Consider the following 17,473-nt stretch of genomic DNA (forward strand, 5'->3'; position numbering starts at 1 on the left):
GTCAGGGGAACCCAGACAATGCTGTAAATAAGACTGCTCCATTGTACACGGGGGTCAGAACCAAAGTGGAACAGGGATTAGACCTCTTCCAGACCAATTATATGGAAGATCTAATCTACAGAAACACACACCCAGTCCCACAGCACAAAGAGGGTCTTTTCCTCTTTGTTTATTTGCGCATTTTTTACAGGAAGTAGAAAAATAAACATTTTAATGGTCTGAATTTGAGAACTCACACATAAATAGAAAAACATAAATACATAAATAGTGATTGGGTGGCAATAAGTTAAGAAAAATACATAAATAATATCTGAAGTGCTGGGACAGATTCCAGGTGAGTCTCAATGTCAGACACACAGGTCTCCACTGGCAACACATTTCAGGTCCAGGGTGAGGAGGCGGAAGAGGTTGAATGTGACAGAGGCTTCAAGGCAGTCATGAGACTCCTGTGGAGAGGAAGGGATGGGTCAGTGGTTGTCCCTTGCCTGGGCTCTGAAATGTCCCCAGAGACTGGGCACTTCCATTCACTCACCATCTCCTCGGCCTTATGAATCCTGTGTAGCCACTGGCGGAGGAGGCCCTGGGCCCTGGGGCCTGTTGTGGCCTGAGCTGGGACCTGTGGGGAGAGGAAGCTGTGTGAGGCAGGGCCTGGGACAGAGAGGGACTAAGTGTGGTCAGAGCCCACAGACATGGCCTCGGTGCCCCAAGCACTCACACAGGCCTGGAGCTTGGAGTGGATGTAGCGCAGCGTGCGGAGAGGCTGTTCCAGGGTGTCCCCCAGGGTCGAGTTAGCCATGGTCCCCAACACCTTCAGCGTCAGGGCCAGCTCAGCCTCCAAGGCCACGGGGCGCTCCCACACCTGAGGAGGGAAGACGGAAGACAGGTGAGAGTTGTACAGGAGAGCAAACAGGTAAGAGGGACAGGTGAGGACTATCGACAAAGGTACAGGTGAAGGTGAAAGTCAGGTGACAAATGAGAGAGCACAGCCTATGTGGATGGGTGAGGGAATGAGGTCAGGAGGACGGGAGGGGAGGGCAAAGAGACAGGGACAAGTGAGAAGGAGAAGGTGAAGGGGCCACCTAAGAAGCCAGAGAGGGGCCAGGTGAGGGCAGGGCTGAGTCTGACTCTCCCAACTCACCTGCAGCCGCCTCAGGTCCCGGGCCTTGGGGAACGGGTGGGAGCTGCAGCTCCAGTTCTTCAGCAAGAGCGACTCTTCCTGGAGAGCAAGGGCAGAGGTCAGCCTACAGCCTGAGGGCTGGAGGTGAGAGCACTGCAGGGGGACTAGAGGATGGCTAACAACAGGAGGAGGGGAGGTTAACTTGGACAAAAATGGGAGAGGCACCTCCACTGCAAAGGCACATGGTCAGCTCACTGCAGTCAGAACAGGACCTAGCCCACTGTGGGAAGGCTGGCGGTTAGCCCAGTGAAGGAAGGGTGCTGGTCCAGCTTCAGTGGAGCGTGCATGGTAACCCACAGAGGGAAGGGGGAGGTTAGCCCACAGCAAGTGGGGCAGTGGGGAGACTCACCAAGGCGTCCTTGGCCCTCCTGAAGGCCTTCACCTCTTGTGGAAACAGAGACTTGAACTGGGACATGTGGCAGCCCCTTGCACCTGGGAGGGTCCTGAGGGGTGTGGGGACAGGAACTGCCCCTGTGCTGGTCAGCACCGTGGTCAGCAGCATGAGCACCAGCCTGCAACCTGTGGCCATGTCTGTGTTATGGAAAGAGAGACAGATGAGGGGAGGGAGGGTATGAGGGGCTGAGGATGGGGGCTGTGGGGAGGCGAGGATCATGGATGATAACGTGGGGCTCACCCAACTTCATCCTGGTCTCTGGTCTCTGGTCTGTCAGCAGATGGGGATCCAAGTGTCCACACCTGGGTCTGTCACTCAGTCTTGTTTGGTGTCTGATTCAGTCTCCTCTTCTGGATCTCAGCTCACTGCTCTGTCTTGAAGTTGAAGAAGGAATTGTGTTGTAATGCCTGCCTGAGCTCCATGCTGCGGCTTTTAGCCTGGTAGTGGGGGCAATCCCAGGCTGACGTGGGAAAAGTGAAAACACACCTGCCACCAGGGGAGGCGCAAGACTGGGGAAGCCCGTGCAGGGCAGGGCCATGAGCCAGGTGAGCGGCCAGAGCGAAAGAGAAACGGAAGCTGAGTCACCTTCTCTAACAGGAGTTCCCAGCATGAGCCCTCAGGATAGGGGCAGCTTCTACCACGCAAAGAGGGGTCAGGGCACCCTGATAGGGCTAGAGCCAGGACTGGGTGAGGAGGGGACAGAGGGACTTGTCTTTCTGCAAGATGTCCTATTGTAGGGACAGGGGGGAAAGGCACCCCTGGGGTGTGGCCACGAAGAACCTGGAACTTCCAAGAGGGAGGCTATTCAGGGGAGGGGAGAGGACCCAGGGAGAAGGCTGCTGGGGGCAGGAGAGAGTCAGAAAGGCAAAGCAGCCAAGAATTAAGAGGCGACCAGCTCTTCCTCCCCTTCCCCACTCAGTAGTGAGAGAGAAAGAAGGGAGAGAAGAGGAGCTTGACTAACATCTTCTTCATTGTCCAGGCACAGAGGGGCCCAGGAACAGGAGGCTCTGCTAGGGAATTATGGTGTGGCCAAGGACTTCAAGGGAACCAGCTCAGTTTGTGACAAACGCCTTCGTTCATTCACCAAGTATTATTCAGCTTCCGCGTTGGGTCAGGCACTGCTCTAGGTGCCAGGAATGGAGCACGGAGGGGTCGGGGGGACATGAAACAATTCTCCGTGGAGCTTTTCACTGGACAGGAGTAACGGAGAGTATGGGGTGTTAGTTAAGCACGTGGTGTGTATGACATCACGTAAAGGAAAATGAAAGAAGAAAACAGGCATGAAAGCAGTGGGTTTGCACTTAATGAGGTAGCCTGAGAAAATCCCATTTGAGCAAAGACCTCAAGAAAGTGAGGAAGGAAGTTATGTGAAGATCTGAGGGGAGCCTCTTAGGCAAAGGGAACAGTCAGTGCAAAGGAAAACGAAGACCCCCCTTCTTGGAGCACTTTATGTCTCGCCCCATCGCAGAGGCTTTGCCACGATGTAGTATTGGATCCACTTTAACATCAAGGGCGAACCGTGCTTTGTCTACATTTTCCATACAGACTAAACTGCAGGGACTCAGAGAGGTGAAGAGACCTACCCAAGGTCACACAGAAAACACGTGGTGAGGGCAGGATTTTCATGGAGTTTTGTCTGAACCCACACAGTAACCACTGCACCCTCCAGCCTCTGTGCAGCTAAAGCTCCTGGACTGGCAGCTGACGATCTGGGACAGCGGGTGCCGAGCCCTTGCTGACTCCCACCCCGACCCCTTTCCCTTCATTCATAATTCCAGGGAGACAGTGGACAGAAGTCCTCAGCTGGGAAAATCTTTGAGCTCTGATACACAAAAATGTTTCAAAGCCAAGAGCAGGGACGTGCCCAAGTCACTTTCCAGGGCATTGGTCAGTTTCTGTCAATCGTAGGGGACCTTACCCCAGGGTAGGAGACACTGCATCAAGAGTGAATTCTGAAAATGGACATATGATCTCAAAATTCCTAAACTTCACACTTAGAAAGGAAGTTCAGCATGGGCTCTGGAGCTAGAGGGTCAGGTTGAAACTTGGCTCTGACCCTCACTAGCTGTGTGACCTTATCAACAGCGAGGGGTGCAGTTAGAACAGAGATCCCCAGCCTACACTGTGGAACAAATAAAAAAGTGCAATGTTTCTGCATTGTGTGTGTGGTGTTAATTAATAGAGACCATTCATTAAGACCATCCTATGACCTCAGCTGCAAGCTTTATAAACACTATTTCAATGTACGATGACTCATTTGCAAGGGAAGGATAATAACGCCATTGGATAGAAGAGAAAACTGAGGCTAGAGAGAAGTAATTTCCGGGTTACACCATAAATCAGTGGCAGGGTCAGACTTGAAACTCAAGTCACCTCATATCCCTGGCTCAGCATTGTTACCTGAAAAGTGACCCTCAAAATGATCACAGGGGTACAACCATCATAGATGCAATAATATTTATTAACGGCAATAAATTAACATCGGAAGAGCACATTACACATCACAAAGACAAAAGACACATGGGTAACAGAATCCGAAAACTACATTCACTTGAGGACATTTGGTCCTTTCACTGCCAAATCCCTCAGGGATGAGGCCTCCCCAAGGGGAGATCCAAGGGTCACAGATTCACAGAATCTCAAAGCAGGCGCTGAAGGTTCAAATCGGGGCGTGGACCTGTCATGGGAGAGGGGCTTCTGGTAACCAGAGAGGTAGAAACTAGTCCACGGCACGTGGCGGACTGAGTAAGGTCGACCCAGGACTCAAGTTTTCCTGCCACACACGGACCCTGGGAGACCTTGGGGAAACGCATCCCACGGAAATGTTCCTTCTTCCGCGGGACACGTTCTGGTCCGTGGAAAAGTGCGCGCGCCTTGTGCACCCAGCGCAGGCGTCGAGTCCGACCCGCGGCGGCACAGAGTCTCCCGAGGCTCAGCGCCCACTGGCTGGAGATCCACCTGGACCGAAGGGCAACACAGGGCCACGCCTGCAGAGCTGCGGGTCCCCGCGGAGCAGTTGCGGGATCAGAGACAAGGTCCCGGGTGCGCCACCAGCCTCAAGTCCCACGTGAGCAGGCGCACGAGGTTGAAGATGACGGTGGCTTCGTGGCACCGAGGCGAGTCCTGGAACCCGGGAAGGAGAAGAGCGGGGCTGAGGCAGGAATTTCTTCCGGAGAAACTCCCCTGGGTCCCTCACCGCCCCAGCCTCCCCTCCAACCCTCACGGCCTGAGCCTCGACTCCCGGCCCGCTCCACCTCACACGGTCCCCGCTGGCGTCTACTCCCTTTCCGGGCCCGCTCCACTCACAGCTCTCCGCGTTTTGGGTCGCCTTCGGGGTGACCGGAGGGACTTCCTCCAGGAGCCTGGCCTCACCAGCTGGAGCTGGAGAGGGGACAGGACGTAAACGAAAGAGGCGGAGATCTGAGTCTCCCAACCACCCCGACCGCGACCCTCCCAGACGCAGACCAAACCCCGGATCTGGGGACACTGAGAGGACGTGAATCGTGTCTGGACGGTTTGGGGGCTCAGCGGGCTAGATCTAGAATCCTGCGGCCTCGCGGTGGGACGGTGCGCGCAGAGCGACCACGGGGGGTGGAGGGGCCGAACCCGCAGATACTCACGCAGGCCGCCACGTCCCGTCGGGCGGCAGCCAACAGCTCCAGGGTCGGGGGGACGCCGGGGAACAGCTCCGGGCTCGGCAGGCTCTTCAGCACCGCCTGGGCGTCCGCGAGGCCCCGTGCCACGAGGCGGAGCCGGGCGCACGACTGAGGGGACCCGGCGGAGTTAGAGACGGTCGCGCCCCTGGCCTGCGCCTTCCCCGGGGACGCCCTCCCCCGCCACTCCCCAGCCGCCGGGCAGCGGGCCTCACCGAGGGCCGCGGGGGATCCCTCCTTGGGCGGAAGGAGCAGTTGCGCGGCCTCCAGCTCAGCGTCTCTTCCTCCTGCCGGACAAGGGCTAGGGTGAGGCTGGACCTCCTCGCTGGGGTCGCTGAAGCCCTGGCCCGTCGGGGATTCCGGGACGTGGACCGGGACGTGGACCGGGACTGGCCGGTACGGTTGCGCGTGTTGTGCACCCAAGCACCGAGCTCTCCCAAGGCGTGAACGTGGCCTGAAATGCAGCCCTTGCGGAGCGCTGCTCCCCAGCGTGAGCGGTATTCTCCAGGAGGGGCCGCCCTCTGGTGACTGGCACGAGGGCGTGTCTGTGCCTCGAGCTCCGGGGCCCGGAAGATCTCGTGCTCAGAATTCTGGACCCTGACATCCGAGATGCGCCTGGCGGACGCTTGGATGCCGGGCCCCTCGGGACAGGGACCGGCGTCTCCTACCCCGGCGGGCCCAGGGCTCCTGGGAATGGGGCAGGGGTGCTGACATCACTCACGTAGCGGTCTCTCAGCGCCTTGACCGCTGCCAGCGCCCTGGGGTCCAGCGAACGGTAGTGCGAGAGGATGCAGCGTCGGGGCGCAGCCACGTCTGGGCCCGCCGCCACGCTGACTGTCACCGAGAACCACAGCCCCACGGCCACCGCGGCTGCGCCATTCGGCCCCATCTCTGCTCCTGCATGAGGCGCGGGACGTCAGGGAGGCCGAGGGGAAGCCCCCTGACTCCAGCGCCTGCCTCTGGTTGGGACTGACGCTCAGCGCGCTGGCGCTTAGCACCCGCAGGGGAGAGGCGCGGGGGGCCCCTCCACCCCGCCAGCCTCAGCCTTTCTCCCCTCGCTCCTCACCTGCAATGTGCCCTGGGTGCCTCGTGCTGGAGCGGGGCCTGCCTTCCACTGTCCCCTGAGAGGCGTCCAGAGTTGTGTGGACCATCGGCAGCTGTGCCTGCACCCTTCATGGTGGCTTTTATGTGCGGGACGGAGACCTGGGGAGCGGCCGGGCTTCCCCGTGCAAGTTCAGGTTTCCGAACATCAGCGCTGGCCGCTGGCCTGGGAATGAGGACTTTACTCGCCCGAGGGACGGTGCCAGCCATGGCTCTGCCCCAACTCTCTGTCACCAGTTGTGGTCTCTGTCTTTCCCTGTATCTTCTCTTTCTCTTCGTCATCCTCTGTGTCTTTTTCTGTGTTGTAATATAATAACGAGTTTTTACATAATGCTTACTGTGCGCTAGGCCCTTTTCTAAGTAATATATGTGTCATTTAATTTTCAAAAAAGGTCACTACAAGGGATGTCCTGCCATTACCTTCATTTTACAGACGGAATAACGGAGGTACTGTAAGGTGAAGGAACTTCTCCAAGATTCACAGTTAGTGTCATAGGGAGGATTTCTACCTAGACACTGTACAGCTGCAAAGCTTGTTCTCTATGCCATCATTACCCCTAACTGTCTGATTCAGTCTCCTTTTCTCTCTCTGTCTCTGTCTTCATTTCACTCCATTTCTCCTTCTTCCCTCTGTATACGCCTGCGGTTTTGTCTTTTCTCTTGTTCCTCTTTCTCTCTCTCTGCCTTTGTCTAACTCCATGGGTCTCTCACTCCTTTTTTCTAGCAAATATCCAGGCCAGGGTCTCTCAGTCTGTCTGTCTTTCTCTGTTTGTCTGCTTCAATCAATCTCCTTCTTTAGCTTGAAAATAAAATCGACTTCTTTTTCTTATAAAATTAACAATGCAGGCTTATTGCTAAAGCTTGAAAAAGACAGAAATGCATAAAGGAGAAAATAAACCCCACTTATAACTTCACCACCCACTTCTCTTTCTTCACCCAGGTCTGGAACAATTTTTCCAATGTGCAGAAATTTTACACATATTTATTAGTGCCTGTGTTTTCTGATTTCCAAAGTAACACATTAATTGTAAAACTTCAGTCAATACAAAAACATACAACTTGGAAAATTAAAATAAGCCTTTAATCCCACTTCCTGGAAGTAATTCTTTTCAACAATTAGTAGTTATTCCTCCTCTCCTCCCCCCCTCCCCGCCCCTTTTTATGATCAATTTCTCCCCAAATGGAACCAGGCTATACAGAGTTTGGTAGTCTGCTTTTTATGTCTTACCATTGTCTCTCATTTGCATTTCCCCACACCTTTACTTATACACTACCAGTTAGTGCCCCAGCAGAAAACAGATGGAAACAGATGGCCCAATCAATTTAGGATAATTTGGGGTGGATTTAATACCAGGAGTATTTACAAAGGGATTGGATAGTGAAGGGAAAGGACAGGGGGTAGTGCAAGACCTTGGGGCCTTCCTGGGGGATGGTCTGTCATCCCTAGTCCAGGAAGGGGGTATGGGACTGGACGGAGTGGTTATCTGGCCTGGGAAGGAGAGAGTCACAGGCACAGGTGAAGGAAACAGACCAGTTGTGGTGGCATCGAAGGGAGGAAGCCTGGGAAATAAATACTCTCACCTCTCAGAGAATAAACAGTCTCCTTCCCCTCTCCCTGGCCCTACTGCGATCATTGGGGTATATCATTTTATCAATAATATTTTAATTTCTTACAAGGAGAAATAATTCTATCTGAGTAATTAAAAATTAAAACAACAAACTCATTGGATATGGGGGAAATGCTAGCTCATTGATTCCTTAATTCCTGGTAGAGTGAACAATTTTTGAGAGCTTTCTTGGAGTTAGAGTATGTTGGTCTGACTACTCGACATGATGACAATGGCTGAGTAAAACACTGGATTTGCCCTATGCCACTCTGCCGCTGTGCTGGTGACCCCTCCAGATTGATTTGTGGCCCCCATACTGGGCCCTCAGATACTTCATCTGTGAGGCTCTCCAGCCTTCTGGTTTATGGTTGGGTTCAGCCAATGGGAGGTGCTGGCAGGAGATTGAAGGGAGGGAGAAGAGCAAGGCTGGGATATTTCTTCTCCATTCTCCTGATTCTCTCCCTCCTGGGCTGGGGTCTGAGAATGGCTGTGTTCCTGGGTCTCTAGCTACTCTCTGCCTGGGCTCACCTGGTAGGACAGTAATAGTTCTCCATGCTGTTAGCCTCTGGGTACATGACTACCTTGTTGGTTCTCTTAACCCCACCCACTTTTTAGTAGGTCACCTGTTGTCTGCACACATGGTTTTCTGAGTTGTTTGCATTGAAATTTTTATTGAGATAGTTGTAGATTTGCATTCTGCTCTCTAAGAAATACTGCAGACAGATCTTGTGCACTGCTTACCCAGTTTCTCCCAGTGGTTACATTTTACAAAATTATAGTACAATATCATAAATGGGATATTGACATCGATGCAATCCACCCATCTTATTCAGATGCCCCCACTTTTACTTGTTTTCATTGTGTGTGTGTTAGTTCTACACAATTTTATCACATGTGTAGGTTTATGTATCTATCACCACAGTCATGACAGAATGGTTCCATCACTGCAAGGACCCCTAGGGTTCCCCATTTAATAACCACAGCCATCTTCCTCCCTCCACCGTCCACCTTGTTCCTATCCCATTGTAACCACTCATCTATTCTCCACTTCTAAAATTTTATCACTCCAAAAATATGATATTAATAGGACCGTGTGGTACATAGTAGCCTTATGGGGTGGGCTTTCTTCACTCAGCATAATTCCCTGGATATGCATTGAAATTGTTGCGTGCATCAATTGTTTATTCCTGTTTCATGGTATAGAAGTACCGGAGTTCGTTTAACCATTCACTTTCTGAAGGACATTTCTAGTTTTAGGCTATTACGAATAATGCTGCTGTGAACATTCGTGTTCAGCTTATTAGGCAGATGTAAGTTTTCGTTTCTCTGGAACAAATGTCCAGCAGTGCAATTACTGGGTTGACTAGCAGTTTCATGTTTAGTTTTATAAGGAACCGTCTAACTGTTTTTCAGAGTGGCTTCACATTCCTACAGGTAACGTAGGAATGATCCAGTTTCTAGATCATTTTTGAATGGTACTTACAAGTAAGTGCTCCAGAGCTTTTGTTGTTCAATTCTGGAAGCAGTTTTTGTAATACAGTAGGCATTCCTAGCAGGGGCTCCCAGGAAACCTTTCTGTAAGGATATATGTCTAGGTCTAGGCGGGCTGCTATAACAAAATACCACAGACTGGGTGCCTTGTAAACAACGGAAATTTATTTCTCACTCTTCTAGAGGCTGGCAAATCCAAGATCAAGGTGCCAAGTCAGGCGAGGGCCATTTTTCAGGGGGAAAGTTTCTCATTATGTCCTCACACGGTGGAAAGGTGCTAGGGTGCTCTGTGCCGTACTTTTAAAAGAAAGCCCTCCCATTCTTGAGGGCTCCACCTCCTGACTGTACTACCCTCTAGTGACCCCTCCTACTATGTCCGTTAGGATTTCAACACATACATTTTGAGGGAACACACATTCAGGTCATAGCAGTATTAAATGTAATATTTTTATTGTACATAACTCAAACCGGTAACCTGCACTGTGGTGCTCAGAGTTGAATTATTGATTGTCAGGAATTTGCTTTTGGTACTTTCCTGTGTCCAATCCCACAACACACCACTCTTCCTGCCATTACCAATTTTGCTTCTAGTTCTTCGGTCTTTGAAGACTTGTGGTTTCATTTCAGCCCCATGGTGTATATCAGTTTGGACACTTGGGTGGCAAATAACCAAAACCCCAACTCAGGATGGCTTGAACAATGGAGAATTTATAGACTTATAAAAACTGAGAAGTCCAGAGTGAAGGTGAGACTTCAGGTAAAGTTCGAGAACCTCCCAGTGTTGTTTTGTTCCATTTTGTTTTCATCTTTCAGGTCTTCCATCCACTGCTGGATAGGCTGTTTACCCTTATAATTCCAAGATGGGTGCTAGCAGGTCCCCCGGCTTTACACTTCTTTCTTTTCTAGCTTTTTTCCCTCAAGATCTTCAGGATTGAGATTCACTCTGATTAGACTGGCTTAGTTCATATGCCCACCCCCAAACCCAATTACTGTGATTAAGGAGACAAACTGAGGTAAATGGCTACAGCCAGGAATGGTGGTGGGGAGGTCAAGTCACCTTCCCAAAACTATTTGGAACTACAACTACAATGGGGACTGTTGGGAAGGGTGGGGGAGAAGTAATGGAAGCTTGGAAAATATGTTGCCTGGACATTTTGGGGGATCTTTCCTGATGTTTCAGTACAATTTCTCTCAGGATCTTTCAGAGTTCTTATGTTTCAATCATTTTGATGTTTCTTAAAACCTCTATGCGGGGGGCGGCTGGATGGATCTGTTGGTTAGAACATGAGCTCTTAACAACAGGGTTGCTGGTTCAATTCCCACATGAGATGGTGGGCTGCGCCCCCTGCAACCAAGATTGAAAACGGTGACTGGGCTTGGAGCTGAGCTGCGCCCTCCACAACTAGATTGAAGGACAATGACTTAACCTGGAGCTGATGGGTCCTGGAAAAACACACTATTCCCCAGTATTCCCCAATTTAAAAAAAAATCTCTATGCCTTCTAATTTATACACCAAAAAACAAAATATTTTTTTCATATTAATGCTGAGAAAGACACACATCTTAGAAACAGCCACAACTTGGCTGTAATTAATCAATATTTGTTAATGAACTTAATTATAATTAATTAATGGTGGTCTCACGTAGGACGCTTGGCTGAACTTGCCCAAAGCATACTTAAGCTATTCTGTACGTGGATAGATCAGTCTATATAGATGAGAGATGGCAGACATCATGGATAATAACCCAGAAGACCTAGGATCAAAACCCAAAGCCACATTTACAAGGTTTGTGAGCTTGGGCAGGACTCATAGCCTCTCTGTGCCTCAGTTTCCTCATCTATAACATATCAGCCAATAAGAGGACCTATGTCACAGTGTTGATGAGGAGAATAAAGCAGTAAATATAAGAGAAGAGTTTCAAGTTGGGCCTAGAGTGTGAGAAGTGTTCAGTACATGGTAGCTATAATTATTAACAATGATTGAGAAAACATGTCTGTAATTCCAATTTTCAACAGCAAACTACAATACTTATATACAGTCATGGACCACATAACATTTCAGTAAACCATGGATCACATTTACCATTGTATAAAAGAATAATGGAGCTGAAAAATTCCTATCACGTAGTGGCATTGTAGCCATCACGACATGTGATGACACTGATGTTAATAAACCTACTGCGCTGTCAGCTGCCGGTCATATAAAAGTGTAACACGTACAGTTATGTACAGTCTATAATACTTGATAAAGGTAATAAATGACTATGTTACTGGCTTATATATTTACTATACTATACTTTGTATCATTATTTAAGAGTGTACTCTTTCTACTTATATATAAAAAAGTGTGATGTAAAACAGTATGAATGTTACCCCAGCAGCAGCCTCATTCATACATCTTGTGTTTACCATGTCTCTTGATTGCATCATTTTTCTCTTGTTCTTAATTTAATCTCAGTTGTTTTGTTCATCATGACCCCTAAGCATACAAAATTCACTGCTATGCTGCTGATAAGAGGCCACGTAGAGTGACTGACCTAGAAATCAAATTAAAAGTGATTAAGGGGAGGTGGCCAGTTAGCTCAGTTGGTTAGAGCATCAGCTCATAACACCACGGTTGCCGGTTCAATCCCCGCATGGGCCAGTGTGAGCTGTGCCCTCCACAACTAGACTGAAACAACTACTTGACTTGGAGCTGATGGGCCCTGGAAAAACACACTTAAAATAATTTTTTTAAAAAAGTGTGTTTTAAAAAGCGATTAAGGACTACAAACGTGGAAAATCGGTGATGGTTATTGCTCACTAGTCCAGCATGTCCCATTCCACCACAGCTACAGTCTTGAAGAACAAGAATGAAGTGATGGAAACTGTTAAAGGAGCTATTTCATTGAAAGCAATGAAACTAACAAAAATTCAAGAAGAGTCTATATCAGACATGGAGAAACTTCTAATGACCTGAACTGAAGACAAGACACAGGCAAATTATTTTCAGCACCATGACGATCACAATCAAAGTAAAAGTTTTATTTGCGATGTTGAAAGAAAAGGCTGGACCTGATTATAATGTTGAATTTACTGCTACCTCTGGGTGGTTTAAAGGTTTAAGATTATTATTGATTATATAATGTAAAAGCAAATGATGAATCTGTGAGTGCTGATGTGAAGGCAGCTGAAGAATTTTTGGAAACTCTAGATAAGCTGATTATGGAGGAAAACTACTGCCAGAGCAAATATTTAATATGGATGAAAACTTCCTCTTCTGGAAATGGGTGCCTGAAAGGACTTTCATCCATAAGGAGGCCAAGTCAATGTCAGTTTCCAAGGCTTTTACAGACAGGATAACAGTCTTGCTTGGGGGCAGTGTTGCAGCTACAAACTGAAACACTTTGTGACCTGGCACAGGGAGAACCCGGAGGCCGTCAGGCCTGTCAATAAGCACACACTGCCAGTGTCCTACAGTGCCAATAAGAAGTCATAGATGACCCAGCTCCTCTTTTAAGATGCCCTTCCAAATTGCTATGTCAGCAAAATGGAGAAGTACTATTTGGAGAATAAGGTATCTTTCAATATTTTGCTTATTATTCATAATGCTCCCAGACAGCCTCCTTTTATTGGTGCTCTGTATCTGAATATCAAAGTCAAGTTTCTCCCTTCAAATACCACCACTTTTGTCCAACCAACAGATCAAGGAGTTATAGCAGTTTTTAAGGCCTGTTACCAGAAGAAGACCTTTGTCCAGGGTATTCCTGCAACTGAGGAAGACACTGGTGCAATTTTGGAAGGATTACAATACCTATGACAGTATCAAGAACCTTGCTTGGGCTTCAGGTGATGTCACCAAGGAGTGTATGAGTGTCATCTGGAAGAAGACACTCAGAAGGTTTATCTATGACTTCAAAGGATTATTCAAGGTTGAGGGGGTTGCAGAAACCCTCAAGGCTGTGGTTGAGACAACAAACAACCTTAACCTGGGGGTGGGTGAGGATGACACTGGGGAGCTCCTGGAGGTGGTTCCTGGGGAAGCAACTAATGAGGAGTTGTCAGAACTAGGACAGGAACTCATGGCTAAAGAGGAAGCAAGAGAAAAGGAAACTGCAGGAGAAGAAAAAGAAGAATCCCCAAGAAAATCCGCAGTGAAGGTTTAGCAGAAGCTTTTGCAGACCTCACCAAGCTCCTTAAAAAGTCTGAAAACATGAATCCCGACACCAAAAGGTTTTCAATAGTAGAGAAGAACGTTCATGGTGCATTAACTGCTTACAAGCAAATCTCTGATGAAAAAACAAACCAAGCACAGCACCATGGACATATTTCTGAAAAAAGTGACACCTCTTGAGGCAGGAGAGCCTCAGGCTGGTCCTTCAGGAGGTTTTCCAGAGGAGGCACTGTTGTCAGAGGAGATGGCAGCTCCACACGTGTTATTGCCCCTGAAGACTGTCCAGTGGGAAAAGCTATGGAAGACAGTGCTATAGATGATCCTGATCCTGTGTAGGCCTCGACTAGTGTGTGCTTGTGTCTGAGTTTTTAACAAGAAAATTTAAAAAGTAAAACAAAAAATAAAATAAAATTTAAAAAGCTTAGAATAAGGATATAAAGAAAGAAAATATTTTTGTATAGCTGTACAATGCGTGTTTTAAGCTAAGTATTCTTCTGAAAGAGTAGAAAAGTTAAAAAAAATTAAAAAGTAAAAAAATACAAATTAAAAAGTTTATAAAGTAAAAAGTTACAATAAGCCAAGGTTAATTTATTGCTGCAGAAAGAAAAATATTTTTGAATAAATTTAGTGTAGCCTGAGTATACAGTGTTTACAGTCTACAGCAGTGGACAATAGCGTCCTAGACCTTCACTGAAATTCATTCCCCACTCACTGACTCACCCAGAGCAACTCCCAGTGCTGCAAGTTCCATTCATGTTAAGTGCTCCATACAAGTGTATCATTTTTAACCTTTTTAAACCATGTTTTCATTGTACCTTTTCTATATTTAGATATGTTTAGATACATAAATACTATTGTATCACAATTGCATGCAGTGTTCAGTACAATAACATGCCGTATAGGCTTGTAGCCCAGGAGTGATAGGCCAGCCCATGCAGCCCAGGTGTGCGGTGGGCTGCCCCATCTAGGTGTGTGGAAGTGCACTCTGTGATGCTCCCACAATGACGAAATTGCCTAATGATGCATTTCTCATAGTGTGTCCCCGTGGTTAAGCGGCACAGGACTGTAATTGGTAAAGGAATAAATATCATTTAATGACAGACTAAGAAAGCTAGAGACAGTTTGTCAAAGACTCAAATGAGGAATAACCAGAGAGTAGAAAAGGGGAAATGTTCATGCAGAGAATGATAGAAAGACAGGGAGAGACAGACAGGAATGTAATGAAGGAGAGTGAAGAAAAAGAGCCCTAGAAACCCCCATTATGAACTCCTCAGGCAGGCCGGTGTGTGGGGACCGTGGCCAAGTTTGCATTTTCGAAGAGAAGTAAATGGTGTGTTTTCAGTTCATTCCTAGAGTGCAAAAAAAAAACCAAAAAAAAAAAACCAACAAGGCATTTGAAAGACAAACAGATGTTGGAAAAACTGGCAAACCAGCTGGCTCAGGATAGAGAGTTGGGGCAGAGCCATGGCTGGCACCGTCCCTCGGGCAAGTAAAGTCCTCATTCCCAGGCCAGCGGCCAGCGCTGATGTTCGGAAACCTGAACTTGCACGGGGAAGCCCGGCCGCTCCCCAGGTCTCCGTCCCGCACATAAAAGACGCCATGAAGGGTGCAGGCACAGCTGCCGATGGTCCACACAACTCTGGACGCCTCTCAGGGGACAGTGAAAGGCAGGCCCCGCTCCAGCACGAGGCACCCAGGGCACTTTGCAGGTGAGGAGCGAGGGGAGAAAGGCTGAGGCTGGCGGGGTGGAGGGGCCCCCCGCGCCTCTCCCCTGCGGGTGCTAAGCGCCAGCGCGCTGAGCGTCAGTCCCAACCAGAGGCAGGCGCTGGAGTCAGGGGCTCTCCCCCTCGGCCTCCCTGACGTCCCGCGCCTCATGCAGGAGCAGAGATGGGGCCGAATGGCGCAGCCGCGGTGGCCGTGGGGCTGTGGTTCTCGGTGACAGTCAGCGTGGCGGCGGGCCCAGACGTGGCTGCGCCCCGACGCTGCATCCTCTCGCACTACCGTTCGCTGGACCCCAGGGCGCTGGCAGCGGTCAAGGCGCTGAGAGACCGCTACGTGAGTGATGTCAGCACCCCTGCCCCATTCCCAGGAGCCCTGGGCCCGCCGGGGTAGGAGACGCCGGTCCCTGTCCCGAGGGGCCCAGCATCCAAGCGTCCGCCAGGCGCATCTCGGATGTCAGGGTCCAGAATTCTGAGCACGAGATCTTCCGGGCCCCGGAGCTCGAGGCACAGACACGCCCTCGTGCCAGTCACCAGAGGGCGGCCCCTCCTGGAGAATACCGCTCACGCTGGGGAGCAGCGCTCCGCAAGGGCTGCATTTCAGTCCACGTTCACGTCTTGGGAGAGCTCGGTGCTTGGGTGCACAACACGCGCAACCGTACCGGCCAGTCCCGGTCCGCGTCCCGGAATCCCCGACGGGCCAGCGCTTCAGCGACCCCAGCGAGGAGGTCCAGCCTCACCCTAGCTCTTGTCCGGCAGGAGGAAGAGACGCTGAGCTGGAGGCCGCGCAACTGCTCCTTCCGCCCAAGGAGGGATCCCCCGCGGCCCTCGGTGAGGCCCGCTGCCCGGCGGCTGGGGAGTGGCGGGGGAGGGGGTCCCCGGGGAAGGCGCAGGCCAGGGGCGCGACCGTCTCTAACTCCGCCGGGTCCCCTCAGTCGTGCGCCCGGCTCCGCCACGTGGCACGGGGCCTCGCGGACGCCCAGGCGGTGCTGAAGAGCCTGCCGAGCCCGGAGCTGTTCCCCGGCGTCCCCCCGACCCTGGAGCTGCTGGCGGCCGCCGGGCGGGACGTGGCGGCCTGCGTGAGTATCTGCGGGTTCGGCCCCTCCACCCCCCGTGGTCGCTCTGCGCGCACCGTCCCACCGCGAGGCCGCAGGATTCTAGATCTGGCCCGCTGAGCCCCCAAACCGTCCAGACACGATTCGCGTCCTCTCAGTGTCCCCAGATCCGGGGTTTGGTCTGCGTCTGGGAGGGTCGCGGTCGGGGTGGGTGGGAGACTCAGATCTCCGCCTCTTTCGTTTACCTCCTGTCCCCCCTCCAGCTCCAGCTGGTGAGGCCAGGCTCCTGGAGGAAGTCCCTCCGGTCACCCCGAAGGCGACCCAAAACGCGGAGAGCTGTGAGTGGAGCGGGCCCGGAAAGGGAGTAGACGCCAGCGGGGACCGTGTGAGGTGGAGCGGGCCGGGAGTCGAGGCTCGGGCCGTGAGGGTTGGAGTCGAGGCTCGGGCCGTGAGGGTTGGAGTCGAGGCTCGGGCCGTGAGGGTTGGAGTCGAGGCTCGGGCCGTGAGGGTTGGAGTCGAGGCTCGGGCCGTGAGGGTTGGAGTCGAGGCTCGGGCCGTGAGGGTTGGAGTCGAGGCTCGGGCCGTGAGGGTTGGAGGGGAGGCTGGGGCGGTGAGGGACCCAGGGGAGTTTCTCCGGAAGAAATTCCTGCCTCAGCCCCGCTCTTCTCCTTCCCGGGTTCCAGGACTCGCCTCGGTGCCACGAAGCCACCGTCATCTTCAACCTCGTGCGCCTGCTCACGTGGGACTTGAGGCTGGTGGCGCACCCGGGACCTTGTCTCTGATCCCGCAACTGCTCCGCGGGGACCCGCCCCTCTGCAGGCGTGGCCCTGTGTTGCCCTTCGGTCCAGGTGGATCTCCAGCCAGTGGGCGCTGAGCCTCGGGAGACTCTGTGCCGCCGCGGGTCGGACTCGACGCCTGCGCTGGGTGCACAAGGCGCGAGCACTTTTCCACGGACCAGAACGTGTCCCGCGGAAGAAGGAACATTTCCGTGGGATGCCTTTCCCCAAGGTCTCCCAGGGTCCGTGTGTGGCAGGAAAACTTGAGTCCTGGGTCGACCTTACTCAGTCCGCCACGTGCCGTGGACTAGTTTCTACCTCTCTGGTTACCAGAAGCCCCTCTCCCA

General features: G+C 51.2%; 3 protein-coding genes across 3 annotated transcripts; 1 reads left to right on the top strand and 2 right to left on the bottom strand.

The window, feature by feature from the left end:
* Positions 1 to 347: 347 nt before the first annotated feature.
* Positions 348 to 1,923, bottom strand: LOC141567675 (interferon lambda-3-like). Its single transcript, XM_074315898.1, has 6 exons — positions 1,812 to 1,923; positions 1,527 to 1,708; positions 1,139 to 1,216; positions 716 to 859; positions 533 to 616; positions 348 to 446 (listed from the first exon to the last, which is right to left on the bottom strand). The coding sequence occupies exons 1-6, from the start codon at positions 1,819 to 1,821 to the stop codon at positions 348 to 350; spliced, it is 597 nt and encodes a 198-aa protein (XP_074171999.1). The 5' UTR covers positions 1,822 to 1,923.
* A 2,672-nt stretch (positions 1,924 to 4,595) lies between these two features.
* Positions 4,596 to 6,375, bottom strand: LOC109458007 (interferon lambda-4). The gene is made up of 6 exons (XM_074315886.1): positions 6,291 to 6,375; positions 5,946 to 6,121; positions 5,440 to 5,511; positions 5,192 to 5,335; positions 4,878 to 4,952; positions 4,596 to 4,694 (listed from the first exon to the last, which is right to left on the bottom strand). Exons 1-6 carry the CDS (start codon positions 6,373 to 6,375, stop codon positions 4,596 to 4,598), a joined length of 651 nt encoding a protein of 216 aa, XP_074171987.1.
* Positions 6,376 to 15,201: 8,826 nt separating this feature from the next.
* LOC141567670 (interferon lambda-4-like) lies at positions 15,202 to 17,132 on the top strand. Its single transcript, XM_074315887.1, has 6 exons — positions 15,202 to 15,286; positions 15,457 to 15,632; positions 16,055 to 16,126; positions 16,231 to 16,374; positions 16,614 to 16,688; positions 17,034 to 17,132. Exons 1-6 carry the CDS (start codon positions 15,202 to 15,204, stop codon positions 17,130 to 17,132), a joined length of 651 nt encoding a protein of 216 aa, XP_074171988.1.
* Positions 17,133 to 17,473: the final 341 nt, after the last annotated feature.

This window comes from Rhinolophus sinicus, linkage group LG11 (genome assembly GCF_036562045.2).
Source record: "Rhinolophus sinicus isolate RSC01 linkage group LG11, ASM3656204v1, whole genome shotgun sequence".
NCBI classification, from domain to species: Eukaryota; Metazoa; Chordata; class Mammalia; order Chiroptera; family Rhinolophidae; genus Rhinolophus; species Rhinolophus sinicus.

Bases quoted from the DNA above. Each gene is read 5' to 3' on its own strand.
- LOC109458007 (XM_074315886.1), bottom strand. From the start codon at position 6,375: ATGGTCCACACAACTCTGGACGCCTCTCAGGGGACAGTGGAAGGCAGG. The intron at 5,512-5,945 runs GTGAGTGATGTC...CTTGTCCGGCAG, and splicing joins AGGCGCTGAGAGACCGCTAC to GAGGAAGAGACGCTGAGCTG. The intron at 5,336-5,439 runs GTGAGGCCCGCT...GGGTCCCCTCAG, and splicing joins GGGATCCCCCGCGGCCCTCG to TCGTGCGCCCGGCTCCGCCT.
- LOC141567675 (XM_074315898.1), bottom strand. The intron at 1,217-1,526 runs GTGAGTCTCCCC...CTTGCTCTCCAG, and splicing joins GGAGGGCCAAGGACGCCTTG to GAAGAGTCGCTCTTGCTGAA. The intron at 447-532 runs GTGAGTGAATGG...TCCTCTCCACAG, and splicing joins TTCATAAGGCCGAGGAGATG to GAGTCTCATGACTGCCTTGA.
- LOC141567670 (XM_074315887.1), top strand. From the start codon at position 15,202: ATGGTCCACACAACTCTGGACGCCTCTCAGGGGACAGTGAAAGGCAGG. The intron at 15,633-16,054 runs GTGAGTGATGTC...CTTGTCCGGCAG, and splicing joins AGGCGCTGAGAGACCGCTAC to GAGGAAGAGACGCTGAGCTG. The intron at 16,689-17,033 runs GTGAGTGGAGCG...CCCGGGTTCCAG, and splicing joins GACCCAAAACGCGGAGAGCT to GACTCGCCTCGGTGCCACGA.